This window comes from Mandrillus leucophaeus, unplaced genomic scaffold (assembly GCF_000951045.1).
Source record: "Mandrillus leucophaeus isolate KB7577 unplaced genomic scaffold, Mleu.le_1.0 Scaffold105, whole genome shotgun sequence".
Classification (NCBI taxonomy): Eukaryota; Metazoa; Chordata; class Mammalia; order Primates; family Cercopithecidae; genus Mandrillus; species Mandrillus leucophaeus.
Window position 1 is genome coordinate 3,066,242 of NW_012098654.1, and position 14,376 is coordinate 3,080,617.

The 14,376-nt window shown below is 57.7% G+C and overlaps 1 protein-coding gene across 3 annotated transcripts in view; it reads right to left on the reverse strand.

Moving 5' to 3' along the window:
* Positions 1-1,906: 1,906 nt before the first annotated feature.
* Positions 1,907-14,376, reverse strand: part of RERE (arginine-glutamic acid dipeptide (RE) repeats) — a 542,692-nt gene continuing 530,222 nt past the window's right edge. For all 3 annotated transcript variants that reach the window (XM_011981501.1, XM_011981508.1, XM_011981517.1), the window contains 10 exons: positions 14,228-14,320; positions 13,541-13,740; positions 12,204-12,365; positions 11,293-11,406; positions 9,641-11,019; positions 9,293-9,515; positions 7,731-8,451; positions 5,686-5,832; positions 4,970-5,150; positions 1,907-4,646 (listed from right to left, as the gene is read on the reverse strand). In XM_011981501.1, coding sequence (XP_011836891.1) covers positions 4,613-4,646; positions 4,970-5,150; positions 5,686-5,832; positions 7,731-8,451; positions 9,293-9,515; positions 9,641-11,019; positions 11,293-11,406; positions 12,204-12,365; positions 13,541-13,740; positions 14,228-14,320 — 3,254 coding nt within the window. In that variant the 3' untranslated portion in view covers positions 1,907-4,612. The remainder of the gene's footprint in view (positions 4,647-4,969; positions 5,151-5,685; positions 5,833-7,730; positions 8,452-9,292; positions 9,516-9,640; positions 11,020-11,292; positions 11,407-12,203; positions 12,366-13,540; positions 13,741-14,227; positions 14,321-14,376) is intronic.

Sequence of the window (14,376 nt, forward strand, 5' to 3'; positions counted from 1 at the left end):
CTGAGTTCAGATATGTACCCTGGCCTTCTGGGCTGCTCAGGTGAGGCTGACGGTGGTCACTGGTCTGTGTTGGCGCCCAGCCACACTGCCCTGGGTCTCACCACATTGTCAGGCTAGTGAGGGCTCTTAGCTCAGATGAGGGGTCCTCACGTCTCCTCAGTTTCCACACAGAAGGGCCCCGCCACCATTCATCAGCTGATCACATCCACAACTGTATAGCTCACCAGTGCTGATTTTTGAGGGCCTGGAAGCTTGCAATCCCGTGTGTGTGTGGGAGGCCACCGCTGATCTCTCCACGGTGCATCCTTGCCCTCAGATACGTGATCTTGTCTTACCCAGGTGAGGCCTAAGTGAGGTCTCCCCTCCCTAGACTTACCGTGGACACTTACCAACCATGCAGCCACATACCTGCGGCACACCTACACTGTGCTGAGGCCCTAGGACTTACACCATGTCCTGCCACGTGCCATCTCCCTAGCCCACCTGCAGTGGAACCAGCGGGGCTGCTGAGCCACCATGTCCAAGCTGAGGATGCATTTCCAGGAACAAAGGGGCAGAGGGCACGCCTTGGGGCAGCAAGAGGTGAGGGCCCAGCTTGGGGGTGCTGCTGGAGGACAGCACCATTTCCCTCCACCCCGTCCACCCAGCAGATGTCTGGTTAGCATTCCCAGCCCTCTTTCTCACATGCGTGCATGGCAGAGTGGTGACAATGGCCACAGCTGTTCACACCTGAGAAGCTGCCCAGCTCTGATGAGGCCTTGTTGTAGCATCAACCTACTATCTACTCAAGACGCTTGGGTCCAATCATTTGACCACCCTGAAATCTACACCTCACAGACCTGTACCTGCTAAACACAGCAGCTTCCTAAAGGGGGGCAGTCCCAGAGACCCACAAAGACAGCGCCTGGATTCCAGCCTCTCCCAGCCACCCCAGTGCCATCCTCTCACTCAAGACCTGGACTGAGAGCCACCTGGGGCTCCCGCGGCCGGCCTGTAGGCCCATTCCTGTGCCCTGGTCAGCTACGATGCTGAGCAGGACCCCTGCTGTTTGCCTCGAGGACCGTCACTGTGTGTGCCACTCGGGTCCTTGTATGACGATGCTTTCTCAGGTCCCGAGTGAGGCAGTGCCTGGTGCCTGCTGCTCCCCAAGTCTTCACCACGTGGCGGATCCTGCCTGGTTTGAGGGCAGTTTACCAACAGCCTTCTGGGCTGTTCTCTTCCCATGTCCCAAAACATCTAGAAACTCATGGCCCCATGCCAGATGACAAGGGGTGGACACACTTCCCGGGACAATCCTGAGGCTTCAGGAAAACGCCCTCGACAGGTTCTTAAGCCACAGTGCAGATTCCCGACAGGTTCTTAAGCCACAGCGCAGATTCCAACCATGCCTGCCCACGTGGCCATGTCCACACGCTGCAGGCTGCCTGCTGCCCCTTTGGAGGGTCAGAGCCCCCTAGGACTGGGATACACCTGCCACCTGAGGGCGACTCTAGAGCTGGGCGGGAGGGCGGGGTGCTGGGGCACTGGCTGGCCTTGGGGAGAGACAGGTGAGGGCGGCTCTGACGTCTCCCGAGCAGGGAGGCTGCCACACACCCATACACGCTGGCGACGTCCACAGATTAGAGGTGTGGGGTGAATGGCGAGGGGTAGGGGAAGATGCTTTTAGTCCCAATGCCAACGCCTGCTTAGGGCCCATCCCGTTGCTTGGGGAGCCTCCGCAGAAAGATGGCGCCCTCACCAGGGAAAGCCTCTTCCCAGACAGAGGATGTTTCTGGAAGCCGCTCAAACAGGGTCCTGAGTAGCAGGGAACAGCCGACTCTCCCTCTGCTCCTTCCCCCCTAGCGTAACAGCCAGGATCCTCGCCCACTCTCCAGGAATGAGACAGCGCATGGGAGACACCCAGGGGTTGTAGTGTAGCTTGGTTTTATTTATGTCCACAAATATTTCAAAAAAATTACAAAATACTCAAATGGAGAGAACACAGAAGTCACGATTTCTGGGTGTCTACTGTTCACACTGTGTTATCTCACGGCGAACTACTCATATATACATTTAGCTTCAAGATATATAGAAATGTAGCAAATCCGAGTGTGCACTCTGCCTCTGCCGCAGTGGAGTGAAGCTCAACCTCGAGGACACTGAACAAGATACGGACACACACAGAGGAGCCAAACCAAACCCTGAACAAAGGGAGGAAAATCGGAAGGAAACCAAGTGGTTGGGCTTCAAAGACACCGTGAAGGTCAGGGCCTCCTAAACAAACTGTAGCTGACCAGGTGAGGGTTTCGGGTCGAGGGTTTTTTAGATGGAAGAATCTCAGTGCTTCGCCTTGGGATACGGGGAGAAAAGCAAACCTAACGAGAACACCTTCGGACAGTTTTCAAGTACAGACCTCAGAGGACTCGACTCTTAATTCTTTGGAAAAACGGATGACAGAGGAGGAGATAAAGAAGGTTTAACTGAATGGCAGATGTTGTGTTCTACCAAAAAGAAAGAAAAACCAAAAGCCGAGAAGGTGGGGGCCTGGGCGCAGGAGTCTGGCAGCCCAGCAGGAAGAGGCCTCACTCAGAGCCATGGGAACAAGCCTGCCGTGAGAGCCTGTCCCCACCCCAGAAGGAGACGAATGCCTCCAAGCCGATGTGGTCTGAAGTCCCACAGCGGAAGGTGAATGTGAGCTTTCCTCCCCGCTAAGAAACTAAAGCTAAGGCAGAAATGGAATGAGAGAAAAATGGAAGAAAAAAAACACCTAGAAACATTTTCAACAGACAAAACAATCCTATCCCAACTGAAACCAAACACGGTTTTTAAGAGAAACTGGAAATGCCCCTATTTGACTCCAGAACCTGAATTTGAGCGAGTACCTGCTGGTTTCTGGATCAAACTATCAGCCTCTCTTCCTGCTCCCTCTGCGGCCTGGGTCCTAGGTGGACTTTGTGTCCTCTGACCCAGTGTGGTCTCTTTTTGTCCTACAATTCTTGGGATGGGACCAGCACAATGGCAGAAGAGCTGTCAAGTGTCTGAGAGAGACAGATCGGAAGAGGACATGTCCTGGCAGGAAGCAGGGCTGACAGAAGGGAGACAACCCGGAAGAGCCTGCACTCCGCCTGGGAGAAAGTGCATTACAGCGGCACCCCGGAAAGGAGGGCAGGCTCTCTCCAGGACTGTTCCACTCAGAAGGGCCTGGCCTCCTAAGCAGCGGCCCCCACAAAGCCGGCTTTCTGACTGCACATCTGTGGGTGGGACTCCGGTTCCCACTTCCAGGACGAACAGTGGCACTCAAATGGTTTCCCAGCGCGGGGTGGGTCACCACGCAGACCTGCTCCTAGGGTGAAATACAGACTACCCCCGACACCTGTCTTAACTCCACGATCTCCCTTGCTCAAAAGTGGCCTCAGTCTGCGGCAAGAACGACGGGGCCGTCCTCACCACAAGATCCAGATGACAATGAGCACGAGAGGGCAGCCTTCTAACAGATCCTTTTGGCAGGCATATGTCCTGGGTTGCTCATGTGCTGAGTTATTTGTATGGAATCATTTTCTTGAATTTCTTCGATGATGAAATTTTCGGAGTATTAAAAAAGACATTCATCCAGAACAATCAAGTGTGTGTACATAGAAATCTAGAAGGAAATCTACAATGGACACAGGCCCATGCGCTTTCCATCCCGTGGAAACAGAACAGTGACACCGGAGAACAGAAAGTGAACATTCACCTCCTGCACTCCCTGTGCAAAATGGAAGAGGTCTGATGGAGCAGAAGTCTGCGCTGCTGGCAGAGCACAGGCTAGGAGCAGACACAAGTGAAACGCAAGGTAGCAAAACAGACAGTCTGTAACATCGTCCCTGCAAACCCTGGATGCTCGCTGCTGTGACCAGGCCTCGGCCCAAGCCTCTCTGCCCATGTGGAACGCCCCTTTGCTCCCTTTAATTAAAGGGATAATTATATATAACTTTTTATTAAAAAATCAACTCTGTATTCTGTCAATAGTTGGTAGGAATTCACAATTAGTGACATGGCTGGAAAAAATAGATCACAATAGTAGTTTATGGAAGAAAAAAAGGCTGTTCTAAAATTATTTATTTACAGACGTAAAAAGCCATGCTGCAGAACTTTCTCAAATTATGAAGATTTCCTACAATGTATTAAAATAAAAGATTTTTCTAAAAATTATAGCTCTTGGATTCCAAATTCCTATGCCACCGATCTGCAAGCCTCGCGGGCTCTGGAGCACTCGTGGCGGAGTGTGTCAGTGTGTCTGCACGCACAGTGAAGGGTGTGAACTGGATTCTAGCACCTACTGAGAAATCAAGGAAAAGAAAACTAAAGCCAAACCCCAAGATTGCAGGGAAGCTTTCTGGATGTTCAGTCCAGTCCAGGACTCACTAAGTTTCTGGGGGACTGTCATGCAGGGAGATCCAAACCAGTCTCGGGAAATCCTCTCGACAAACGAACACTATTATGTGGATACATTTTTAGTTGTGGGTTTTTAAATATATAAAGAAATCTTTAGAAGATATTCTTTTTGCTTTTGCAGCTCCTATTGTATGTAAAAAGTCCTGTTTCTCCCCCCAAGAACTGGGGTTTCCACAGCCAGCATTAACAAATAAATAACTTATAACTGCTTGTCACCTTCTTTCTTCAGTCGACTGGAAAGACAAAACAGGAAAGCATATTTAGTCTCAGGCCTAGGCAGGCAGTCAGGCAGGCTGGGGGCAACCCCAAAGGCAATAGCCAGGCAATCCAAGCCCAAGCCTGCAGCCTCCTGTGTAGCTGACCTGCCCTCCCAACACCTCCCTTCCCCTGCTTCTCCCACCACTGTGGTTCCGCAATGTCCCCTCTAGGGCCCAGCAGGCCGAGGGGGAGGAGCCTGGCCCTGGGCACTGCGGGAGAAGCACCGTGGGCACATGGGGGGTTTGGTGGGAGCCTGGGCTCAGATCCCCCTCCACTCCCTCCCAGCACCCCACCTCACCTGTAATAATCTTCCTGACTTGGTAGGTGGCCACCATGCATGTGGGGGTGTCCATGCAGCCACTGCTGCTCCATGGCCAGTCTCTGCAGCTCAGCCGACTGGGCGTGCATGGCCTGCAGCTGGTGGGCTGCTGACATGGGGGGTGGGATGGCCCCAGGCAGGTCTCGGGGATAGGGGGTGCCTGCCAAACACAAAACAACCTGCGCTACAGAAATAGCCAGAGGACTGGCCAAGACCGGGACAGCACAGGCACAGCAAACGGCAAGGAGCACAGGAGAGGTGCCAGCACGGACACAGGAGCCAGCCCCTCCCAGACTGCAGAAAGCCAGAAGGCAGAGCCTCCGGGGAGGCAGGAGGTGCCCTTGGGAGCCTCTGCCTGGACCCTTCCCGGCCCCTCCTCCACATGCTCCAGGCCTCAGCCCAAGTGCTTCTCCTTCAGAGACCTGCTATGAGCCCCCTCTGCTACTTTGACTGGTCCTGCAGTCCTGGCTCTTAGCAAGGCTGATGCATTTATGACCCCCTACCCCAGGCAGCCCCCAGAGTGCCAGAGTGCAGGCTTGTTTCCCCCACGGACCCCCTGCATGCAGGGGGAAAGAACCTGCCTGCTCAACGCATGAATGAATGAATGAATGAATGAATGAATGAATGAGAACAGCAGACGAGACCCCAACCCAACTCACACGGCCTCCCCGCCCCTCCTAGAGGGGAAGTCTTACCGAAAACTGGATGGCGAAGCATCTCGTGCTCGTGAGGCGGCTGTCCAAGCAGAGGGTTGGGGAGAGTGCCAGGCGGGTAGGGGAAGCGAGCCAGGTGGGGGCCAGCAGTCAGGGGGTCGACCAGCGGGTGAACGGGGCCTGCTGAACCTAAAGAAAGGACAAAAGGCCAGATGGAGGCGGCGCGCGGCTCTTCAATGTTTGTCCCCCTTAGCTGGAATGGCCGATGACTTCCTCCTAGCCCAAGCTGGCTCCGGGTCACCAGGGCTGGATGCACCACCTGGTTGCAGGTGGCCCTGCCCTAAAGTGGCTGCCTCCACCTTCAACAACAGCTCCAGAGGCAGAGAGAAGTGATGAGCCCACCGCTGATGCAGGTACTTCCTAGTCCCTTTGTGGAGCGCCCCCAACAGGCAATCCCAGTCCGGTTTGGTCAAGGATCCGGGATCAGCAGGGTTCCTCTCGTCAGCCACCTGGGCCTGCCCTCTGCCTGTCAGGTCACAGCAGCATACAGCCTTGCCCCACCAGGTGTTGGGCTGGCACGCCCTGCCAAGGGCTGTCTCCCTGCCTTTCACTTGCAGAGCCCAAAGGAGGCCAGCAGAACTGGTGGCGCAGAATGGGGACCCGGCCCGGCACTGCCCTCTCTTCTCTGCTGGCGCCAAATCTTGCGTCTCTCCCTTCAGAAAGTTGCCTTGATCTGACCTCACCACACCACCTCCTACCCTCACCTCCTATCCCCCAGCTCCAGCCAACACAGGTGCTGGCAGGAATTTCAGGGTTGCCACCTCCAGCCACACTGCCCGGGGGTCCCTGGAAGGTTGGGAGCCCCCCTCGGCCTCTGTGGCTGCTCTTGCCCCTATTTCCCACAGCTTGCCCTTTCACCTCCTCCATGTCTCTGCTGCGTCCTCAGCGGGCCTCTCCTGACAGCCTTCTCAAAACTGCCACACTGCCCCCCACTCTCCTGAGTCCCTCTTCCGGATTTATGTTCTTCCACAACGTGCACTTTCCACCTCTCACAACCCAGCACACATCTTTCAACTATCTCCCCAAACTGGAAGGTGAATGTGGACAGGGGTTCTGCCAGCACCTACAACTGTGCCTGGCACATCCCAGGGGTTCAGTAAACACATGCTGAATGAATGATGCAGGAATGAGCAAATGACTACCTGTCCTCAACACTTGTTAGACCAAGGCTTGTAAGGTCTACACCAGGTGGCAACAGAGCTTCAGATATGAGGATGGCAATGCTGAGTGCTCTCCCATGCCAGGACTGGGTACAGGAGCAGGGGAGGCACCCCAAGCAAGGTGGCTCCCCACCCTCCCTCTGGGCCTTGGCCTCTCAGTCATCCTGCCCCACACTGGAGGGTGGCTGGTGAGGAAGCCCTGCACACAGGCTGTACCACGGGACCTGTACTCCCAAGTCCCATGGAGCGGTGAACCTGCCTCCTAAAGCACAGTAGCCACCCTCCTGCGCCATCTCACCTCTGCCTTAGAGCAGCCTCCCCACAGCTGGTGAATGAGCGGCCTTCAGGAGCTCCTACTCCCATGGTGGATAGGACTGGGCAGCCCTGGCCAGGTGGGTCAGCTCGGAGAACTCAGCCAAAGCCAGCAGGAGGCCTGCCCAGCCTCGCTCCTCAAGAGAAGAGGACTGTGCTTTTAATTCTCACCAAGTGACCCCTGAGTAGCGCAGTGCCTCATCTGTACGTTCCTTGGCTCCAAAGGCCACATGACACTGCTGTGCTGCCCTTACCCTGCCCCGTGGGCCTAGGCCACTTCCCTCCATCCCAGGCACAGGGCCGATAACACAGGCTTCACCCCGGTGTGCTGCAGCTGTCTGAGGCCTTGCAGTTCTGGAGAGATGCAGGGCCAAGGACAGACCGTGATACAGCAAAACCATGATGGTAGTGGATGCTGAGCTCTTCTAAGATCTGCCAAGTATGAGGAATCTGTTCAGAAAAGAACACTTTCCGCTCCTGGATGGTGACTGTCACTCATCAGGCTCTGCACCCCTCCCTGTGCCTCTGTCCCACCTGCCATGCCGGGGCACGCACCTTGGTGGAGGGGGTCCTGCTGGTGGAGGTGGAGGTGGGAGTGAATGTGTGAGTGCTGGTGATGGTGTGGAGTCACGTTGAACATCTGCAGTCGGGCCAGGGGGTCGCTGGTCAGTGACGCCATGCGCTCTGCGTGGATACGCTCTGCTGCCAGTCTGTCAGGGTAGCTCATCTCGGGCCGCAGCTGGGGGCCCGCCAGGGCCAGTCTCTCCCTCTCCAAGGGGTTCAGGCCCGGGTGGAAAGAAGCAAAAGGGTGGGGCCCAGCCGTCGGGGGTATGGTGAGGGCGCTGTGCCGGGCAAAGTGCTCCATGGGGTTGGCGGCTGGGTGCAGGGGGTCCAGCTCTGGGGGCTTCACCTCGAAGCCCGGTTTCATCCTCTCCCGCAGCTCGCGCTCCCGGATCTCCCGCTCTCGGATCTCCCGCTCCCGGAGCTCCCGCTCGCGGATGGTGGGGTCGACGTTGTAGAGGCCAGGCATGTGGTAGGCCAGCAGGGGGTCCGTGGGGTTAAGGGGCATGTAGAAGGGGTGGTTGCGGTTGGTGGGCGACATGACGTGGGGCCGGGCGTACTCGCTCAGAGTCCGAAGGGCAGGTGTGTCAGGCCCGATGTAGGGGGGCACGGCAGCAATGGTGGTTGGTGGTGGCTCGAAGGATGGCCGCATGTGGCCAGGACCACTGAGCTGGGGGTCACTGAGACGACCTTCATGCGCTGAGCTGGATGCCTTCTGCGGAAGGAAAAGAAAACATGAGGGGTCCCCAGAGCGCCTGGGGTCTCCGCTTGACCCACAATGCGGAGGTGGGCCTGGTCCTGCTCCTGGCCTGCTCTGACAGGCCACCCTGGTCCCTCCACAGAGACCCGGCCCTGGCCTTGGCCTGACACCAGGATGCAGTCCAGGCCCTGCAGGGTCGGGCTCATCTGTGCCCACAGCTCCCCTCAGGCCCAGATGGGAGTGTGCCCCTGTGAGACAAAGCTCATGCGTGAGGTGTCTACGTGTGAGGGTGTGTCTGGCAGTGACAGCCAGGGGGCACGGGTGAGTGAGCCCAGCAGGCCAGGAACCTCACCGGGAGCCCCTCATGCCACCTCCTGGGTTGGCCGCCCTCTCCTCCCGACGACAGCAGAGAGCTGGCCACCACCACAGCACCCAGCCCATGAGGCGGCCACAGGCAGGACAGCTGGAGAAGCCCTTCGAGGCCTGGTTACCGCCTGAGTGCTCGGGTCTTCTCTCAAGGCACCCCTTGTGCTTCTCCCTGGCTCCTTCAAATTACTTAGAAGTTATGAACCCAAAGGCTACAGGGGAAGGACAGGCCCTTTCCTTGAAGGCCCTCAGGCAGGAGGACGCCCAGTTACTGCTGGGAGTCAGCCTAGACCTGCCATGTGCAGTTACCCCGGCAGCTTGGGACGTGCAGCCCCCGTCAGGCGTGGAGAGAGGGTGTAAATAGCACCCAACCCTCTAGCTGCCGGGAGGCCGAGTCAGGCAGCCAAGGGCAGTGCTGGGTGGCCCAGCGTGGCTCCCAGGCGCAGGACGGACCAGCGCCCCCCTCACACCTCGCCAACCCTGGACTCACAGCTGCCCGCTCTGCCTCGCGCTCCCGCTCTCGTTCCCGCTCCCGCTCCTTCTCCTTTTCCTTCTCCCGCTCTCGCTCCTCTCGGGCTTTCTGCTCAGCCTCGCGCTTGGCCTTCTCAATGGCCTCCTCCCTCTTCTTGGCCAGCTTGGACCCGGCCAGAGGCATGAAGTACAGGTCAGTCCGTGCACACGAGTTGTAGCCCCGGTCCAGGTGTTTGTAGAACCTGAGAAAAGCCACAGATCTTGCTGGGAGCTCCTGCCAAAACCCACCCCGTCCCTCCCTCCCACCAGAACTTGCCCCCACCAGCCCACCTGTGCCTGACCTGTCCCGGAGCTCTAGGAAGCTTACCTAGCTGACTGGCTGGCGTGGCTGGGGGTGTCCACCACAGTGGGCTCAGGGGATGGGCTCCTTGGTGGGGGAGGGGGGCTCTCAGGCTCCTCAGCGTCATCCAGAGCCTCCTCCTTGATCTGGACCGTGGGGAGTGGGCAGGATGACCCCCCTGCTATGCTGCCTCCTGAAGCCACCGCAGCAGAACAGGGTGGCTGGGCTGAGGTGCCAGGTCCCGCCGGTGGGGTAGAGGTGGAGGGGCAGGTCGGAGGGGTGATGGGAGGAGGGCCTCCAGGGACAAAGGGGTGCTGAGCAAATGGGGGTTGGGGGGTCACCTGGTGGAGGCCTGTAGGGGGGTGGGAGGCAGGAGGCGGGGGCAGGTTCTGGCTCTGGGTCAGCCCAGGGGGCTGGGCAGGTGAGGAGGGCAACGGCTGGCTCTGAGGCATGAGCTGCAGGGGTGGTGGGTGAGCCGACGGGGGATGGTGTGTGGACAGGGAGCTCAGGGGCTTCAGGGCTGGAGGGGGCGGCAGGTTGGCATTCATGGAGAAGGGCGAGGGCCCTGAGAGGTGGGGAGGGTGCTTGTGGGCCTGTGGCGCCGGCAGCTGGGGGATGGGAGTGGTGGGCGGGGGCTTGATGTGGGGCATGGCCAAGGGCGCTGGCGGCAGGGGCTGCTCCCGCGGAGGCTGTTGGGACTGCAGCGCCGACTGAGAGGCTGGCAGCTGCAGGGAGGTGTGAGGGTGCGCTGCGGCTGGGGAGGTCCCCAGAGGGGCCTGGCCTTGGGAGGCCTGGGGAGGGAGGCCAAAGGGCTGTGGGGGGCCTGGGTGCTGCAGCAGGGGCCCAGTCTGTAGGCTGTGAGGGCCAGGTGGGCCCTGACCGTGCAGGGTGGGCTGGGCATGAGAGGGTGCAGCGGGCTGGCCTGCCGACCCAGTCAGAGGCTGCAGAGGGGGGTGCGGTGAGGGATGTGGCGGGGGATGCGGGGAGGGTGGCCGCTGGGGGTGCAGGGCCGGTGCCTGTTGGATGTGGGTATGCGGAACAGGCGCTGTGGGAGCCTGCGGCTGGTTAGGGGCCTGGGAGGCCGTGGGGGAGCCCTGCGGGGGAACTGCAGTAGCAGAGGGCATGGGCCCTGGTGCAGGCAGCTGAGGGGTCCCTGGAGGAGCTGAGGAGGGAGCTGGGGTGACCCCAGTGGGAGCCTGCAAGGCTGGGGGCTGGGCCTGCAGCATCTGCTGCTGGGCTGACGAGTCCGAGTCACTCTCATTGTCCTGGGGGCTGGGGATGCTCGGGGACGTGCTGCGATTGTCCTGGTCGATGTCTTTGGGGTCACTGCTACCCTCATCGTTGACGCTGCGACTGTCTGAACTCTCTCCCTCGCCTTCAGATGGTGAGTTGGGCCGGCTGATCTCCTAGAATCAGAGAAGGGAAGGATGGAAGTCCCAGGAGGGCAGAGCCCTGTCTGCTCTGCACCGCCAGCGCTGGACACACAGTAAGGGTTTGAGCAGATGAAGTAGCAAGCTTGGCTCCAGAACCACAGGTCGTGCCCCAACCCAGCCAGTGTCAAGGGCCACTCCAGCCCCACACTAGGAGACAGGGCACGGCCACCGACTAGGGAGAACCCCGGCTGGGGGCTTCTGAAGAAGCATTAGCTTAACTCAGCAAGGATCAGCGGCAAACCTCACCTGCGTTTTTGTCTTCTTGGAGCTGGCCCTGTCAGCCTCCTCCGTATCAGAGGCCACCTTCTCCCGCTGGCGTTTGGTACTCTTAAGAGGGGAAGAGGCTTCCTCCTTCACCTTCTGCAGGGGGAAGCCCACAAGGAGCAATCAGGCCAAGGGAGGCCATCCCATCAGCCTCAGCAGGGAAATGACGACAGTTTATAAGACAACTTTGCTCCCTCATTCTGAGTTCCATCTCCAGGAGCAAAAAGCTCTAGAAGTGTCAACTAGGGCCAAGAAGGAACACGTATCTGGGGGTGGGAATGACAGCCAGCCCTCCGCATCTGTGGGTTTGCATCCTCACATTCAAGCAACCGCGGACTGAAAATGTAGACGGGACTATGATGGTTACATCTATACTGAACATGCACATAGTGTTTTCTTGTCATTGTCTCCTAAACAAGGCAGTGGAACCACTGTTTACTGCGTTTACATTGTACTGGGCAGTAGAAGTAACCTAGGGATGATTTAGAGTCTACAGGAGGATGTGACTGGTTACGTGCAAAACACTGTGTCAACGTATATGAGATTTGAGCACCTGTGGATTTTGGTATCCTGGGCGGTGGAGGTGGAGGCTCTGGAGCCAGTCTCCAGAAGATACCGAGGGAGGACTGTACTTGGCTCTGGAGGGAGCCGTTCTAACCACTCCCCACACTCTCTACCTTTGAGAACTTGGGAAGTTTGAGACAGAGGTGGCCCCCAAGGGTTGGTGCTGGAGCCCCTTTCTCTAGGCCCCCAGCCTTCAGTCTGCAGCCCCTAGGCCAGGACAATGCTGAGCTGCATCCTTGTGTCTGAGGGAGCTGATCACGAACGCCAGCAACCCAGTTTTAATGGAAGGGAGGGACAGAATAGCCCCTACTATTCCCCCAGCACCTGACCTTGGCCGACTTCTTCACTGTCTCTGCTTTACTGTCATTGCTGGAGGTGCTGGCAGCGCTAGGGGAGTTCCGGCCGCTGGAGCGGATGTCTTCATTGATGGGTGAGGTGCGACCATCAGGGCTGGCTGGCTGCTTCTTCCGACCACTGCGTAGTGTCGACATCTGCCCACCCAAACCGAAGACTGGTGACACCAGATTCCCGGTCCCCATGTGGGCCCACCTGAGCCCAGCCCACAGGAAGGAGCCTGAAGAGCACACCCCATCAGCCTCTCAGCAAATCCTAGACCTTGGCAAACAATAGGCTACCCTGCCCGTCGCTGGCTGCGTGAAGGTCCGTGTGGAGCTCAGGGAAGAGGTGGGGAAATGGGTGGGCTCATGCCAGAAAGCGGTTCTCAAACCTAAAGCACTCATCCCAAGGGACTGTCCTGAACAACGTGTGCTGGAAATGAACCACGCTTTCTGAGTGGCAGAAAGTCGGCTGGGGCCATCTTTAAAGCACCCTACTCTTTCTGTTTATTCCTCATAATTGTCCATTCTCTCAACCAAACCAAATGAAATCAAACACCTGTGGATTTAATCTAACAGGACAGGAAGTGACCCAAAGAGATGAAGCTGTCAAATAAAGCTGCTCAGCTCCCCAAGCCGCTGAGGGCTTCAGCATGTTTCTGCAAAGCCATGAGGGCTCAGAAGAGATCAGGAGACAACGGTTCTGGCTGGTGGACGAGGGAGCGGGGCGGGCCAGCCCTGACAGCATACAAGGGGCGGAGGAAGGCCCCACCCACCTGCCTGAAGGGGCCATAGGGGAGGCTCAAGGGAAAGACCCTGTCAGTACCCTCAGCCCCAAACCTGGAAACAGCCCCTCCCAAAGTCTCTGGCACATTTCCAACCTAGAAAACAAAGTCTCTTTATGGGAGGAGCTATGCAGTGAGCAGAAAAATGTACCAGAAGTTTCCAAAATGGGGTCAAACATTTTAAAAAAACCACAAACACCCTAACACAAAAGAGCCTGCAAATTTAAAATAGCAGAGATTTGCTACAATGGAATTGACACCGCAAGAAGCTCCCAGGGCCTTGGAGAGCCTGCACTGAGCCAGAAGCTAAGAGTTTGCTATAAAACCCAGGGCGGCATGCTGCCCTGGGGCCCCTCGAAGGAGAGAACAGAGTGCTCTTCCCAGCCCACAGGCAAGCTACTGCCTTGCCTCAGGCAAAGCAGCTCCCCTCCAGGGCTCTGTTTGGTACACAAGACTTTCGCTTCCTCCCCCTGGTAGGCTCAGGCCTCGACACATCCCAGGAAACTGAAGAAGTTGCCAGGAGCCCCATGGCCTCAGGGGACTCACCGAGCCCCGACTCCGCCGTGTCCTCATGCTATGCTTCCCACTGAGCCCATCATCCTCTTCCTTGACGGGTTTGAACATAAACGGTGGTGGGTCCACAGGCTTCTCAATGGGTGGGAGCTCGCCGTATTTCTTGAAGTGGATGCGACAGTCGGTGCAAAGCAGGATGTTCTCCCGGCCTCCGTGGTGCCAATCTTTAGAGGCTGTGTGAGGGAAGTGGCAGGGGCCAGCCTTGGAAACCCTCTCCCTGCAGATGTCTGGGCAGAGGGGCCCTTCTGTGGGCTCTACCCAAACTTGATGCCACCAGCACCATGCAGTCCTGGGCCCGAACACCCCAGAGCTAGTGCTGCCCTGCTCCCCCAGGGCCAGGAGGAGAGGGATTCAGAAGCATCTGCTGCCCACTTCATCTTGGGGTGCCCAGGAAAAGCTGGTAGCAAGCTCCTAGGAACCACAGTGTCAACCACCGATCCCACTCAGCTTGTCCTGCCTACCAGTCAGTATTCCATACCGACTGCAAGCAGGGGAGTAAAGTAAACTAAACATTTCTAACTTTCTCTAATCCCGAAGCACAATGCAAATGTCAAATCAAGTACTGTCCCTGGCAGGCTTCCAGCTGGATGCATGAAATGTTCAGAACACAGAAGTGCTTGTGCCCCCGCCCCAACCCAGGGGCGTGACGAGGCCACTTACTGGTGGTGAAGCAGTGGCGGCAGGCGTACCCCTTCAGCTCCTGCTCGCTGTCTTCACTGTCGAAGTCATCTTCACTGGCTGAACTCAGGTCCACTGGGCGTGGCAGGCACATAGTGAGGGTGGGGGAAGACACCATTATACTCAGTCAA